Source organism: Onychostoma macrolepis, chromosome 19, assembly GCF_012432095.1.
Source record: "Onychostoma macrolepis isolate SWU-2019 chromosome 19, ASM1243209v1, whole genome shotgun sequence".
In the NCBI taxonomy this organism is placed as follows: domain Eukaryota; kingdom Metazoa; phylum Chordata; class Actinopteri; order Cypriniformes; family Cyprinidae; genus Onychostoma; species Onychostoma macrolepis.
Window position 1 is genome coordinate 10448425 of NC_081173.1, and position 16189 is coordinate 10464613.

The 16189-nt window shown below is 37.6% G+C and overlaps 1 protein-coding gene across 1 annotated transcript; it reads left to right on the forward strand.

Annotated features, from left to right (window-relative positions):
• The first annotated feature begins 559 nt into the window (after positions 1 to 559).
• Positions 560 to 15768, forward strand: mfsd2ab (MFSD2 lysolipid transporter A, lysophospholipid b). The gene is made up of 14 exons (XM_058753314.1): positions 560 to 870; positions 3242 to 3367; positions 4500 to 4624; positions 8151 to 8274; positions 8374 to 8452; positions 8530 to 8699; positions 8788 to 8878; positions 10374 to 10492; positions 10678 to 10761; positions 12785 to 12868; positions 13004 to 13116; positions 13201 to 13344; positions 13629 to 13805; positions 13986 to 15768. The coding sequence occupies exons 1-14, from the start codon at positions 784 to 786 to the stop codon at positions 14035 to 14037; spliced, it is 1575 nt and encodes a 524-aa protein (XP_058609297.1). The 5' UTR covers positions 560 to 783; the 3' UTR covers positions 14038 to 15768.
• The last annotated feature ends 421 nt before the right edge of the window (positions 15769 to 16189 follow it).

Below are 16189 nucleotides of genomic sequence, written 5' to 3' on the forward strand. Positions count from 1 at the left end.
GAACGCTAATACAGCACTGCATTGCCCTCTGATCTCAAGATAACTACTAATGCCTTTCCAAACAGTGTCTGTGACACTGAACGACTCAACCCAGCAGACTGTTATCTTATCTTCTGTTGACACACATTGATCAGTGCATGGACCTGAATTCTGTAAACACTATGGCGTGTATATTTTTTTCAAGTTATTTTGGTGGACGCCCCCCAATATGTGAATAAACAGTAAAGTTACAGTCTCCACGTGGCATGGTAGCCTATATATCCTGCATGACCCCCAATGACAGCTATTTGAGTGTATTGCTGAATGGAAAGCCATTGCACAGCCTTTGATAAATGATGAGCATACTTATAATATACATTAAACATGATGCAGTAGGCTAGTATGATTTTCGATGCACTTCATTTCAAAAAGATTTTCATTAGAACCAGTGCATCCAGACGCGCGTCAGCGTATTGACGTCATGTTTGTACTCGCCCCGTCCCTATAGGGTGAAAATCAATCTCGAAAATCATACGAGGTTGAAGAAGGAGGGGTTTGCATTAGAATGAATGACTCTTTGAAAGGGGCGGAGAATCCAAGCCTTCAATTACTACTACCGCCGGTTGATACAGGAACCGGCAGAAACACAAGTTGATTCCGAAGAAAACGGTTCACGCGGACAGATACAGTGTTGTTGTTGTTTTTTTTATCGAGCCTGTTTATTTTATTCCTTCTTTATTTCATATGATTCAATAACTGGATTCATAGTGTAAACGACTTTGAACGTAAATCTTCAAAAACGAGATGGCTAGAGGAGAGGGTGCAGAGCAGTACTCCAATACAAGTCTCCTTCAAAAACCCAGCCCAGATGGAATCAAACTGGCAGCAAAGGTAAGAAACTAAGAATATTTTATGCTTTCATTCAGTGATAAGTTTATTAGCAGTGTACGCGTTTCCCATTCCCACGATTTCCCTGCTGAACAGCCACGTAGAAACGGCGAGAGCTGATCGACGTGTCATTTTGTCGTGTTAAATTAAGCGCGCACGCCCAGTCCCGCACGCGCACTGCTCGAGACGCTTGGAGATTATATATGATATAAGCATATATTACACCGATTGCACATGAATTCTCTGACTGTTCGTTGATTGTTCGTTTAGCATGCACAGTACCGGTGTCAGGGTTTGAATGGGAGCCGTTGGCAGAATTCACTGCTGCTGTCCGACTGTTCTACATGGGTTTGTGATATATAGCCTATGGGTGGGTGGGTGTGTGTGTATAGTTACAGTTTACAGTCCTTCAGGGATCACTGAATTGAACGAAAGTATTTTAAATTAATTGAGGGAATTCGTGAAGTTATCAGTTAAAAGGAAAATGTGTGTGTAATTTTCCCTAAACCCAATATCTCAAATAATTTTATATATATATATATATATATATATATAATATATAATATATATAGTGAAACTAACTAAATGAGCACAAAATATTTCAGTTAAATTATTTTATTTTAATTTCCTGACAGATAAGGTCTTGACTTTTTTGTAGGGATTTCAAAGAGATTTGCCCTATTACAGCAAAAGAACTAGAAAAAGGCCAAACAAATAAATATGACAACAATATAAATAAAAATATGGAAAGCCCTGTCTCTTAAGTGCATAAACTGCTTAAACTTCACAAAGCTTTGTGAATTATTAAAAAATATAATGCACATTTCCTCTCCACTTTACTACTTAAGAGTTTGCATTGATTTTCAGTAACGTCACGGTCTGTTGTCAATTATTCCTTACTTAAAATTGTATATATAGCAATTATTTTTGTGTGTCACAAAGCCCTAATTAATTGATCGAAGTCTAGATTCCACATGCCACATCATCGGAATGGATAATCCATGCAACCTTAAATTTAAACATAGTTATTTGATTTATGAGGTTGATATTATGTGATATGGCTTTATTGCTGATGTAGATAAGCTAAATGAGTCATAGATTCTGCATCCCAAAAGTTTCCTGGTATTGTGATGGTATCCTCCAATGTCAGGTTTCCCTTCATCTTTGCAATGGTCAGGATAAACTATAAACACTCCAGCTAGTGTCAGTTTAAATGATAGTATTTTAGCCATTTCCATCTATCATCTAGACTGAGAGTGTTTATAGTTTATCCTGACCATTGCAAAGATGAAGGGAAACCTGACATTGGAGGATACCATCACAATTCCTAGAAATGATCGGTTGTCTTGTAGAAATGTCCTGTTCGACAGCAGTATTTCACTGTTTAGGGCATGTCATTACATAAACATTGAATGTGTTTCTCTACATATGGTTGACTTTATAGCAACCATATTTTCCCCAAAACTGTGTATTGGCATTACAAGCAAAGTCAGTATGTGGTCCAGAATTCATGAAAGCCCCACTCACACAACATGCCAACAAATCCTCTATTAACAGTCCTTAGTAAAGTGGCTGTATTGTTCTCTGTTTGTGTTATAATACTGTAGCTCTGTTGCACTGTATCGATGTCAGTTGGACACTTTCACTGTAATCCAGTGTCTGCGTTACATGACGTTGGAGTGTTAAGGTTGCCCAAGTGTCCTTTAACATCAGCAGGTGGCATTGTGGGAACACCATGTGCATTAAAGTCAAAGGTAGTTACTTATGGTCTTCACATTGCAACTTTAATGGTTTATTTTAGGAGGATGCATGTGACAGACACTTGACTAATGTATAAGAAGTCACCATACTGACTGAAATTCACACCCACTCTTAATAAATGAGAACAGAAGTGTCAAACTCATATTTGACCCTCCCTGAGTCTCTCGAAATGTGCTGATCTGGCGTGAGATGATGTACTAATGTTCATCACAGAAGAACGCTGCCTGTCTCATCTGATTGTGTTCAGTGGGATTTCTTGCTTGAGGGCTCCCTGACCCAAATATCAGAAGCTACCCAGCTGTATGAAGAATGAGGTTAGGTTTGGATTAGAACCAAACAGCAAGTCAAGCAGAAATGCATCGTGTTAGCATAATTAAAACCAGCGCTTGTCTAAGAGCGGAAATCCTAGCTAGTCAACAACTTAAGCCAAATTACAAGCGAGTCTGGCCACAGTGTACTACAATTATAGTTTGAATCCCAACTGAGACTGTGAACTCAGTATGACCTGAATGGATATAGCATCTGTACTGTATTCTTAATTATTTGGAGTGTCTTTTTATGAACTTCTCAAAACATATCCTGTTTCTTCCTTTTTAAAAAAAAATAAAAATAGCGTGAATCAGGGGGCCGGTTGTCGGTATGCAGCAAGTTGTGTTATGCCATTGGAGGAGCACCATATCAGATAACAGGATGTGCAATCGGATTCTTCCTTCAGATCTACCTGCTGGACGTTGCTTTGGTGAGTGAAACCATGTGATTGATTTTACTAATAACATCTTAATCATATGGATCGATCAACTGATTGATGAATTTTGATGTAAATGAAGTGTGCTTAACCTTTTTAATGCACTTTCCATGAAAAAAAATTATTTATGTTTTCATTTCATTAAAGTTTACATTTTTATGAATATTGTTGTGTTGGTTGCATTCGTCAAGCAAACCTCATGGAAAATGGATATAAAACAAAACAGCTCATGTAATAATTTGGTTCAACCTCGTAAGGATGACATTTTTGCAAAGAACTTCCTCATACTAACCATTTTTTTTTTTTTTTTAAATCTTGTCTGACGGTGTCCTGTAAAATCTTGCCCTGTTTTGAATTCGTGGAATGTGCCTCAACAGAAGATCAGATCGACTTGTAGAATGTAGAATCTGATTGCGATCCTCAGGGGGCAGTGGGTTTCTTTACTCCCCATATCACATAGTCAGAGGTGACAAGTACAGTCAGATTAAAGAGTCTGATTGGCCAGATTAAAGAGTCTGAATAGGATTGTTATAATAGCCCTGAGTGTTTATCATGTAACCACTGACTACAGAAGACAGGTTCCCAGTGTGAGTTCTGCTAATGTGTTTAATCCCATAATTAACAGTTATTCATACAATGCCAACATGAATCACTCAGTCTGTACAGTATTTCAGAGTCCTCCAGTAGTTTTACAAGTAGTTGTACTGGAAGTAAAACTGTTTCAACTGAGTAACTCCATTTGCCTGTCATGTGGTTTATGATCTCATGTATCTCAAGGTTATTGGTCAGGCCTCATGTGCACCTCTTGATCTCTGTAAGAAGTTGTTGTGCATGCTGCAGAGCCCTCGAAACAGTTATAAATATTTGTAGATTTATCGTGATAAGTCATATCTGCAACTGATATGTAGTGGTGCATATTGCCAGTGTAAGTATGTAATATTTAACAGACCTTTGTCCTGTTTAAAAAGTTTTTCTTTCTTTACTTTTTACGTTTTCATGTTGGTATTTCATCTGTTAGTTTAAAGTTAGCATTTAGTCCATTCTGATGCTGAATAAAAGTTTTTGGGAAAGCTCTCAACCAGTGATGTGTGATGATGACATGCTGATCTTTCTCTTTTCTTGACAGTTGGACCCATTTTATGCCTCCATCATCTTGTTTGTGGGTCGAGCTTGGGATGCCATCACAGACCCTACGGTGGGCTTTCTAATCAGCCGGAGTCCCTGGACCAGATTTGGACGAATGATGCCCTGGTAAGTCTTTCTTCACCTCGGTTTCATTGGATTTCTCCAAGGGTTTACTGTCCAGGTCTTTGTGCATTCTTACCTTTATGTTCAGAGCAATCTATCACATTAAACATTGAACAAGAATTGTCTTGTTTAAGGAGCATGTTGCCTGTAGTAACTGTCTGCCCTTCTTACGAAAATGATTAGTTTCACAATTCAACCCTCCACTAACTCAGCGGACTCCTCTGTTGCGTTTAAAATGTGTCTCAAATGAATCTCTCTGCGCCGTCACTTGCTTTGTCTTCTGACCCATTTCTCTGTTGTTGTGAAATGTCAGGAGGTAGTCTTTAAGTGAGAGAGCCAAATGTATCTGGTGATGTTTCTAAGTCAGAGGACACTTGAGGGCTAAATGAAGTCCCCTGAACTCTCATGGGGGGTTGAGGGGCGTGATGGGTGGGGGGCTGGATACACTGCAGTAGCTTTGCCTTCGGCCAATTTGCATTTTCAGCCGGCCAATCTGATTTGATTCTACATCCCATGCATGACTAAACCACTTTATCAGTGTCCTGACAACAAGAAATGCTTGCCATTGAGCAACAAATTATAAGCAAGTTAAATGGTTCCCTTTCTTAACTTGTATTGAAGAATATATGGAGGCAAATATCCTAAAGAAACCAACATTTGGTCCAAAACTAGCTACCAAGTAGTTTCTTACTCATTTTGGTGTAGTTAAATATTCTAGCAAAAACAAATTCACTGTATTTAGACCATCTGCCCTGAATGTTGGCAATTTGGTTGTGAGAAGTGCAAACCTCATAGAAAATCGAAAACAAAATTGCTAATACTGTATTTAATTTGACCTCACGAGACTGGCGACCAATATTTTTCAGCACATCCTTTGATTGATGAACCACTCTTTCCTGCAACACAAAACTGAAAAATTGAAACTAGTGACCCTTAACCCTGTGCTCACACAAGCGTTATCTGTAGTGACAGTGATGCCCACGGCGATGGAGTTGCTTGTGTGGTTCTCTACACAATGAAGGCTTTTGGGTTTGGTGAAAGCCTTATTGGGTTAGACTGCGAGAAATCTGGGTTTACAGCATCAAATGAAGCAAATAACCAGTTTATCATTTCTTAACTGGTGTTCTCAACCTTGGAAAATAGGCGATCAGGCTAACATCAAAAGCACTGTACAAGATTCCACTTTCTCTGTCTTATTTTCCAAATGATGGTCGGTTTGAAGAGCGTTCAAGTCCTCAGAAGTAGGAGGTCACTCATTGTATGAATAATTGGAAAACCACTCCGAGGAAGGAATGGGGGGGTGGGGGGGGGGATGGGGTGAAGAATGTGCGTCTGCTTTTTAACTGGACTCAGGGCATGTGAAGGAATCTGGTAGGAAGCTGGTGAGAAAGTTCTGCCCTAATCAGTTTATTTCAATGACACTGGATCTGAGCAAGATGGTTGTATCCTCTCAGGGTGGTGTGATTACAAGATCCCTAGTGACGCTAGATTTGTGCTGTAATGTTACTTGGTAGTGCACGAGACAGGTTTGTTGGTGTAATTATGGGTATATGTGGGAGAGAGGGGACTTTTCTCCCCTAACTATCCCCGTGGAGAGTCGTATGGACCACAAGCCTGTATAATTTCATTTTCTCGATGCTTGATCACATGCATTATTAATAGTCACAAGTATGTGAGTTAAGCTATCATAATCCTGAAAGGTAATTCATTGCAAAGGTTAGTCATGCGTGCAATGGTATATTAAATGACATGAGCTGGGGAACTGTTTAAAAAAAAAAAAAAAAAAAGTCAATATTTGAACATGTGATAGTATCTCATAAACCGCAAATGATTTTCAAGGCACCATAAACCTAAAAAAAATGTTTAGAGTCAGAACGGCTAAGAGCGTCTCTGATTTTCCTTAATCCATGGGATATTTTCTGTCTGTAAGCGACTCATGTTGTGTGGATTGAATTATCTGAGGTGTAATTCTGCAAATGGCATGAATAACACGACATTTGTCTTATTCTGCCGGGTTCAGAAGGAAGACACTCCCTTTTTGGTGCTGCATGCCTTGGGGGTTGGGAGGTGTATTCAAAATGCAGCAACTCTTGAGTGGTCCAACCCACAACACACCACCTCTGTCGTCCAATCAGAGTGAGCGGGAGGCAGAACAACTCTGCTTCAAGTCTAAAGGCAGCATACTGGGGTTACTTTAGTTCAAATGGCAGCCTTGCTGGTAGAGTCAGATTGTTACTATTTTCATCTGTTAACTAGTTGCATCTTTTTGCTAAAACGGATAACTATCCGGATAAAAATCATGTTTTTTCATTGTGCATTCCAATTAATCTCAATCAAACTGCAGTTGGGTTATTTTGATTAAGTAAAAATAACTTTAAAAAAATTACAGCTAACTAACACAATAAAAACATGATAAAATAATAAAAAACAAGATTTTTGAAAATGAAAAAAGTTATGTTTTTGCAAATAAACTCTTCAACTACAAACAAATACAAGAAACTGTTGAGAAATCGAATATATGCAATTCATTTTCATAACAAATGTTTTAATAGATTGGTGATATTGTATAATAGCATTATACTGTAGTATCATCGTAGGATGTAATATAGGTCAAAACAGCTGTAAAAGGTTTTGAGTTTTGTTGCTTTTATTTCAGAAGATATTCCTGTCAATAATTTCAATTTTTATAGAGAGGCTAAAATTTTTGTTTTTGCACAACATATATGATGATAATAGTATACTAAGGCTCAGTGAAAACATCTTAATATTTTCCGTCTTATGTCATTCTGAACACATTTGTGCATTAAATTCTGATGAATAACATCACCGCAGTACATGTAACCCAGACAGGTTTGTGTGAAATCTGCAAACGCTTTCTGGGGAATAGCTTTAATGACTTGTATGGGTAGTGCTACACCTTTGAGTACTGCAGTCTTATTGGTAGCTGAAAGCATTATGGAATTAACCAAAATATTTGATAAACAAACAGAAAGGTGGGGCGTTGAATATACTGACTGAATACAAACATTCACATTCTGCGTAAACCAGTGGAGTTCTGTGGGGTCCGATTCTGTTAATGTCTGCTCTAGAAAAACTGCCAAGTGAGGCTCCACTTTTTCCACAAACCTTTTTTTTTAATGCTGGGTTTTACTACTCGACATGTTAAGTCACTCTACCAAGAAAACAAAATGTGGTAATGACGTGTAACGCGCCTGAAATGGTATTTCCTTGTACAGATGCAACAGATTAAGTGCAGACAATGTATTTCCACTTCAGGATCCTGTTGGCCACATGGGTCACTGAACAAAGACATTATCCAGTCAATTCTTTCATCTCTCAAAATCATGGGGGAACAGAAATGACACGGTGCTTGGCAAGGTTCAATGACATGACACCGTAAACTTCATCTACATGTACCTGATCCCAAACCTGTTTATCATCATGGGCTAGCAGAATACCAACCTAGTTGTACTTCATTTTTTACCTTTTGTACATTTCTTCTAATCTTATATATATCTTTTCCTTGCAGGATTGTACTGTCTACCCCATTTGCCGTGCTATGCTATTTCCTCATTTGGTACGTGCCGTCTGTTGACCACGGCACAGTTGTTTGGTACCTGATCTTCTACTGCTCCTTCCAAACATTACAGACAGTAAGTAACCATCTTTATATGACCATAAGTTGTAGCCTGTATAGTTGTACATAATTTCCTTTAACCTTTTGCCATTGTCTTTACCTCAAAAAACAACAGTGCTTCCACGTACCATATTCTGCACTTACAATGTTTATCAGCACTGAGCAGAAGGAGAGGGATTCAGCCACAGCCTACCGTGAGTTTTAAAACATCTACAGCTAGATACATCCATTGTTTTCAAAGTCACAGCTAACCGCTGATTTCTTATCTCAGGAATGACTGTTGAGGTTTTGGGCACGCTCATTGGCACTGCTGTTCAAGGTCAGATTGTGGGAATGGCTAACGCTCCTTGTATCAGCGCTGGTGAGGACCTGAACTCCACAGATCTGCAGGTGGCTCCCGAGGTCAACATCACTGAGCCTCATGTTTCTCTGGAGCATCTGGTAAGGATTTTTTTTCTTTTGAGGTTGATTAAATTTAAAATTCTTGCTGTATTGGTATTAAATGCCTGGTATCATGTGGTTCCCACAGAGAAATGCTTACTTGATCGCATCTGGTGTCATCTGCTCCATTTATGTTGTCTGTGCCGTGGTCTTGTTCTTTGGTGTGAAAGAACAAAAAGGTAGGTGCCACTACTACTGCAAAGATACATGATTACAAATGAAACTTTATGTAATTAAACTTGCACTACTGTTAAAAAATTTGGGGTTGGTGTAAGATTTTACAAATGTTTTTAAAAAGTAGTCTATTATGCTCACCAAGGCTGCATTTATTTTGCCAAAAATGATAATATTGTGAACATATTACAATTTAAAATAACTGTATTTGGATATATTTTAAATTGTAATTTATTATTGCGAGGCAAAGCTGAATTTTCACCATCATTACTCCAGTCTTCAGTGTCACATGATCCTTCAGAAATCATTCTGTTGTGCTGCTTAATATTTTGTGCAAACTGATACATTACCCTTTTTTCAAGTTTCTTTGAATTGAATAGAAATTTCAAAGTCTTTATTTGAAATAGAAGTCTTTTTTAACATTGTAAATGTCTTTACTGTGACTTTTGATCAATTTAATGCATCCTGGCAGAATAAAAGTATTGATTTTCTTTAAAAAAATATCTTGCTGACCTCAAACTTTTGAATGAAAGTATAGCTTCTTTCTTAAAGACTTTATGATATCATAATTTAAGACTTAATTTTATGCTTTTAAGCTGTTAGCTATGAGGTCTTGTAAATTTTACCAGCATATTAGAAGTTTAAACCTTTTCTAGATATACACATTTAAAATTTCTACAAGTATAAATGCTGGAAATCTACAAAAACTTTGATGACTCATGCAGCACAACAGGTTTTTTGTCCAGTCGTCTCTAAAATGTCCCTGCTACTGAAACGGACTTGTTAACAGCAAATCATAGTTTTTAACTGTGATGTAACTAAAGCCTATTGACTGTCTTAAAACAGGGAAATGATCCATTCAGTATGTCTCACCTATACTTCCTGTTTCAGTGAGAAATGTGTGTAAACAGTGAAGCCCATGAAGTTGCTTACAGCTGTACCTGGGTTATTCCAGACTGCTCGGGTTTCTTTGAGTCAGTAGTTGGCCCACAAACTCAGTCAGCTGGACGCAGGGAAATGCCAGTGAATAAGCTTAGCACAGTGATTAGCTTTCACAGCACAGATAGTGCTGTCTAAATGGGGCGCATGGTAAAGGAAGGTTATTATTGGTGTTCTCTAGAGTAGTTAATTTTAAACTAAAATATTGAGCCTTAACATGCAGACCTCAGTAGACTGTTGAAAGGAAAAATCAAACACAGGCGTAGCTCATCACGCCTCATTTGTTGATTTATCATGCTCGGCATGTAGAAATGAAAGCGTACGAGCAATTAAACAACATATTTTGTGGCAGATTCCTTGTCATGCAATGCAATGACTCATTTTGGCAGCTAATCAAAATGTATACGGTTGTGTGCACCAATTTATTTTGATTCTTCAGTAAGCTAACACCTGAGAATTGGTGGGGAAAAATCCTAGTCTCTTCTTCCCCACTGCTCTGTAATTCATTGCATTTAATGTAGCACCATTAATTGCCATTTGTTTCCATCATCTTTTTGACAGAGACCTGCAGGGTTAGGACTGAGCCCATGTCATTCTTCCAAGGCATTCGTATGGTGATGGGTCACGGTCCGTATGCTAAGCTGGTCATGGGCTTTCTCTTCACCTCTTTGGCTTTTATGGTGAGTTCTTGTTCAAATGATACATTCATTTCATGTTGAGCCATGGTCACCACCAGTTGTTTGGGTTGTTTAATCTGTGACCACCCTGGACAAGCACTGTTGCCTTTGGCGATCGCTTTATTTGTTAGGTTTTGCTAATGTGTCTTGACTGTGCAGCTTATTATTTCTATAAACATTTCTTGCAGTTTCTGGAGGGAAACTTTGCACTGTTCTGTAGCTACACCCTTGGCTTCAGAAATGACTTCCAAAACATCCTTCTCGTCATTATGGTAAGCAAACTAAATCTGTCTTTTTGTTTTAAATTGTAAACGTATTTTAACACTAGAACCGCCAGAGGTCGCTGTATACCTAAAAGCGCCAGCGGGTAAATTGTACCCACACACATGACAACTGTTTTTATATGGCTAAAGAACATATTATTTCACTGTTTTCACAAAGAAGTGTCTAGAGTCATGAAATTATTGTCTAGTCGTCAACTATATTTTAAACCTGTTGTTTTATGTTCAAGACTTTTTAATGCAGCCTACACTAATCCATAATGGTCAGTAAGCTAAAAAAAAGAGAAAAAAAAAAAAGAAGCCTGCACTGACAATGAAAATTAGAAGGGAGTAAATATTTGGGTGGTGTAATATTATAATACAATGTCATTAATCAATATATTAGGATAACCCATGTTATTTAAAATTATAGCCTAAAATAGCCAATAGACAATAATGAGCAATAATAATTCTCCACACTGCATAGGATGATGCTATGACAAATTCAAGCGCACAGCTTCACCTAGGCCCAATTATTAATTTGTTTAGTTATATCATTTATAAGTTGAATAAGAGAACAACACCAATAAACTTTGGGTAATCAAAAAAAAAAAAAAAAGGTTTTATTCATTACATCATAGATCGTATTTTTTTTTTCTTCAGGAAACAGGAACACAGTAGCGAACAATAAACGATATGGCAAGACAAAAATTAAATAATAAAACCAAAGTTTGACCAATTATGAGTAACGTTAGGCTGAAACATCTAAATATGATGTCTGGATCACTGTCAGATGCTGAGTCAACCCAAGACGCGTAACTTACCATCAGACTCTCCATCACTCATCGCATTTACCTTCCATAAATCGCCGCCTTTTAGTCATTTTGACTTAAATCCGTGAGTGAAAGGTGTTGCCTAGAAATGTACAATGTTAAAACATAAGCGGCAAGAAAATGACAGCGCTAAAATACATGCATTATATAGCGGGTAAATTTGACCCGCGCGATGCTTATAGGTATAAATGCTCCATTTTTTTATCTGGTTTTATCTAAATAATTTTTAACAACATTGGATTGTAAATTACATCATGTTAGTAAAAGTCAATGACTGGAAGACTTGTTTTGTTGAAAATCTGTTATGTACACTTGAAAAACAGCCACGGGTCAAATTTCCCCCGTGACGGTTCTAGTGTTAAATGGGCTTTTTTTTAGGTGAGGTTTTATTATGGAGTGATTGACAGTGACATTTTGACAGACAAATGTACAGAATGAGAGAATTTAATGGGCCATTACATAACACATTTGCATAAGTTCCATTTTTGCCAACCATCTGAATAGACTAGAGTTTCCAGTAATGTATTACGCCTTAACCAACCAGTATCGTAGAAAAGTTGTCAGTATCCAGAGTTTTGACAACTAGATTATCGTTTAAGGAAGAGAAAAGTTGTTCATCTAGTTTCAAAGAACAAGGATGTCTTGTTCATGTGCTTTTGTCCTTGAGATCAGAGTGTTCAAAACCCAGATTCCTTTAAGAATTCATGTTCAATAAGAGAGTATTATTGTAGTCATGTAAAACCCAGTCTGCTGACTTTTTTCAGACTACAATAAGCCTTGTTCAGGGAGCTGAATACATGAATAGAAAATTTTCAGGCATTGTCCTAGATATGAGACAAAACATTTGTTGAAGAATTGTTGTCAGAAAGGTGTGCTGGGAAGCATTCTTAGTGATGGGAACCCGAGTGAACACGCAGATGGATAAATTCATTGCCAGAAACCTAATCTTAGCTCATACCTTGTTTGCACACGTTATTAGTCATGAAAACCATCTTGAAGTGCATTGCTTTTACTGTATTATAAATGGATATCTCTGTCAACATAGATCATCAAAATATTTAATATTTGAAAAATGTTTGTCTTGCAAATCACCATCATGTGGTGTGACCGACATATACACACAAACTAAAACGTTTTTCATCCTGCACACTTTTACAGTAGTTGTCTTTGAGCAAATTCTATTTTAATTTTCTCTATTTCAGCTCTCCGCCACACTTGCCATCCCATTTTGGCAATGGTTCCTCACAAAATTTGGCAAGAAGACCGCTGTGTATATTGGGACTACAGTAAGTACTGGCAGCGGCACATAAACCTTCAGTTAATTACACTAACTGAATAACAACAGTGGCTGCTTCTGGTTTGTCATATACTGTAATTAATGTTTTGGTTCCTCTTACTTATGGTTTATATTCTCTTTGCAGTCTGTGGTGCCTTTCTTGGTCTCCGTCGTCTTTGTTCCCAGCAATCTTATTGTGACGTACGTTGTGTCCTTTGCCGCTGGAGTCAGCGTTGCAGCGGCCTTCCTCCTGCCATGGTAAGTACCTGACAATTGTATAAATGTGTGTGCACTTCCAGATTTGGTGCATTTTATTCATGGAGTGTTTTCCCATATGCTCAGGTCCATGCTTCCCGATGTCGTGGATGATTTTAAAGTCCAAAATCCTGAATCTCAGGGCCATGAAGCGATCTTCTACTCCTTTTATGTGTTCTTCACCAAGTTTGCATCTGGAGTTTCCTTGGGGGTCTCAACTCTTAGTCTTGAGTAAGTTTCACAGCCTTGTACATGAAATACTGGCTTTTAAATGGGATTATAGTGTTCATGATCCACTAAGCCTGGCTTTTTGTTTTACTGTATGAGAATCAGTCTGGCCTCCTGACATTCAGATATAATGCGATTAGCGTCGGTTTTATGGGTCTTTTGAGTTTGGAGACGTGACCATATAAGATAGTGTTTTACTGTGCGATTCCGTGATCAGTCATGAGGTTGGATTTATCTGGATGAACATGCATAAGATATTAATCTCTCGTTTCTTCTCTTTCAAACAGTTTTGCCGGCTATGTGACGAGAGGTTGCACGCAACCTGCCGAAGTCGATTTAACATTGAAGATCCTGGTGTCTGCTGCTCCGATAATCTTGATCATTATCGGGCTGCTAATATTCATCTCATATCCAATCACTGAGGAAAAGAGACAAGGCAACCGAAAACTACTTAATGAACAACGGTAAAGCCACCTATTGATTTTAAGTCTTCCAATCACATGTTTTTCTTAAAGATGTTAATCCTGCTCAACATTCTCGAAATCTATAAATTGACATGGTACTTTTAAACCTCTAAAGCGGATTAAATGGCATTCTTTAAATTATTTTGCCTAACTTTGTCCTATTTTATTTTTTTTTCCCAGAGAAAATGAGCTTGACTCTGAAACAGACTCCACTGCGCTCAATGTGGTTTAATAGCATCAGAACACTAGAAAAGAACATCGTGCCAGTTGCGTCAGACCAACAGAGCCAAAACAAACTGAGAGGATGCTTTGAACAAACCATGCTGCCTTGTGGCTGAAAACTTCCACCCATATCACCCCTACACGACCGCAAGTCAACTTGAAACGTAGCCTTTTCCAGCTCAAGTCCTAAGTGCCTTGCCATTTCCAGTTGCAAGTGCTTTTGGACGCTAGAAACGTTTCCCTGAGTCGCACAAGGCGTGTGTGTGTCGCCAGTATTTGTGCTGCTCGCTGGTAGAGGATCTCAAAGCAGTGTCCAAAAAAGCCAGCTTTTTATAAGCACACATCTAAACTGCACTTAAAAAAAAAAAGATCTGTGGGACATGTCTACCTTAAGAAAAAACTTGAAACATTTAAAAAAAGGTTTTTAGGTGCTGCAACCAAAAATGCATTTCAATCGTGATTGAAAGGTACATTTTGGGAGGAATATCTGTGAAACTGTACACAACTAAGTAATGTTTGTATGTAATTTAATATTTATAAATGCTTTTGTGCATCTAACTGGATAAGCAAACTTGAAACATTGAGACCTGTGTGGGGTTTGATCATATCAAACTTCAGTATTGCACACAGAAGGTTATTGTTTATTTCTTGTATTACTTTCCTTCACATACCCCTTCTATTATGTTCCTTTTATCTGTTTCCACTCTTTAGGGGCAAATAGAGCTCTTTTAGAGGGATGCGCTGAGGGATAAACTTACACATTTGGTCCCTCAACGCCTTCAGATCAGGGGATCTTATTCGATTACATTCTGGATGGGTTCACTAAAGTGTGGGTGAAAGTGCTGCTGACAACTGAGGCTATGAACTAGCAGGATGCCATCAGACTATGTGGGATTAAAATGTACGATCAATTGCTTATGTTGTGAGGTGAACAAAATTATTTAAGTATTTATTACTTTTGTTTTAGATCATATGTTGATTTGATTGTCTGTTTCTCCCATCTTCCTTAATTTATCTTGTTTAAGGGCCTCAGTCGCATGAAACAAGGGCAATTAGAGCTGTCACTGCTGAATTATGTCTAATATGCCATTAATTCCTATGGAAAAGCCAATCAGTGTGTTTACAGGTGACACTGCTGTTTGTTTAGGTGTTTAATTAATCTGATTTCTGGTCTGTTTGTTTTTGTGTCGGTGTCCGTACAGTAGTTGTCTCAAAAGTGCTTTTATTATTGTATAGTTCTCTGCCTGTGACTTCTGTGTCAAAGATCTGAATGCCAAGTGTTTCTCTACCATCTGTAAGTGCTGTGATGTATGTACATAGACCATCTGAAAATATTAAGTCATATTTTTCATTTTCTATTTGGGGGAAATGGAATGGCTTGTAAATAATGTTTGTGTAAATGTCTTATTTTATACGCATGTACATATGATGCGCATTGAAATCTCATCAGTGCATGTTTGGAGTTAATACCGTTTTATAACACGTGTCAATTTTGTATTGATACATCTGAGACTTTTTTTTTTTTAACTCCATTTTCATTAACACCGGTTTGTGGAGATCTGTTAAGATTTCCATATTATGATATCAAACATTACAGTTATTGTATATTACAGATTTGCTGATTTTTGTACATAGATGTGATATTTTTGGATGCAGTTATTGTAAGTGTAAATGTGTGCAGTTATTTAAAAGAAACGATGTTACAAAAATGTTTAATAAATACTAATTAATATTCAAGGATCATCATTTGCCTTTCCCTTCTACACACTCAGCCTCTTATATAATGCAATCTAAAAACATATATATATAATATATTGAAATCCAAATTCCATTTCACTGTGGGGTTTTTTCAGTGTCATTATTTCGTTATAAAATATTATCAATATCGGTTTTAAAACGCGGTACCCGTACTCTCAACTGTAAATCATTCACATACATTTTGTTTTAATTAAAAAATGGAGTGAAGGACAGAAAAATCTCGGTCAGTGTAGGAGCGCCTCCTGGAGGAGACAGACAGCAGCTCAATGGGTCGCATCTATGCACTCGATTACTCTTCCTGCTGTTGAATAGCTGGACAATCGATTGTTCAGAGCTGATGCAATACTATCATTACAAAGCAAAATAGTTTAAAAAAAAAAGCTTAATAATACACATTTATTTAT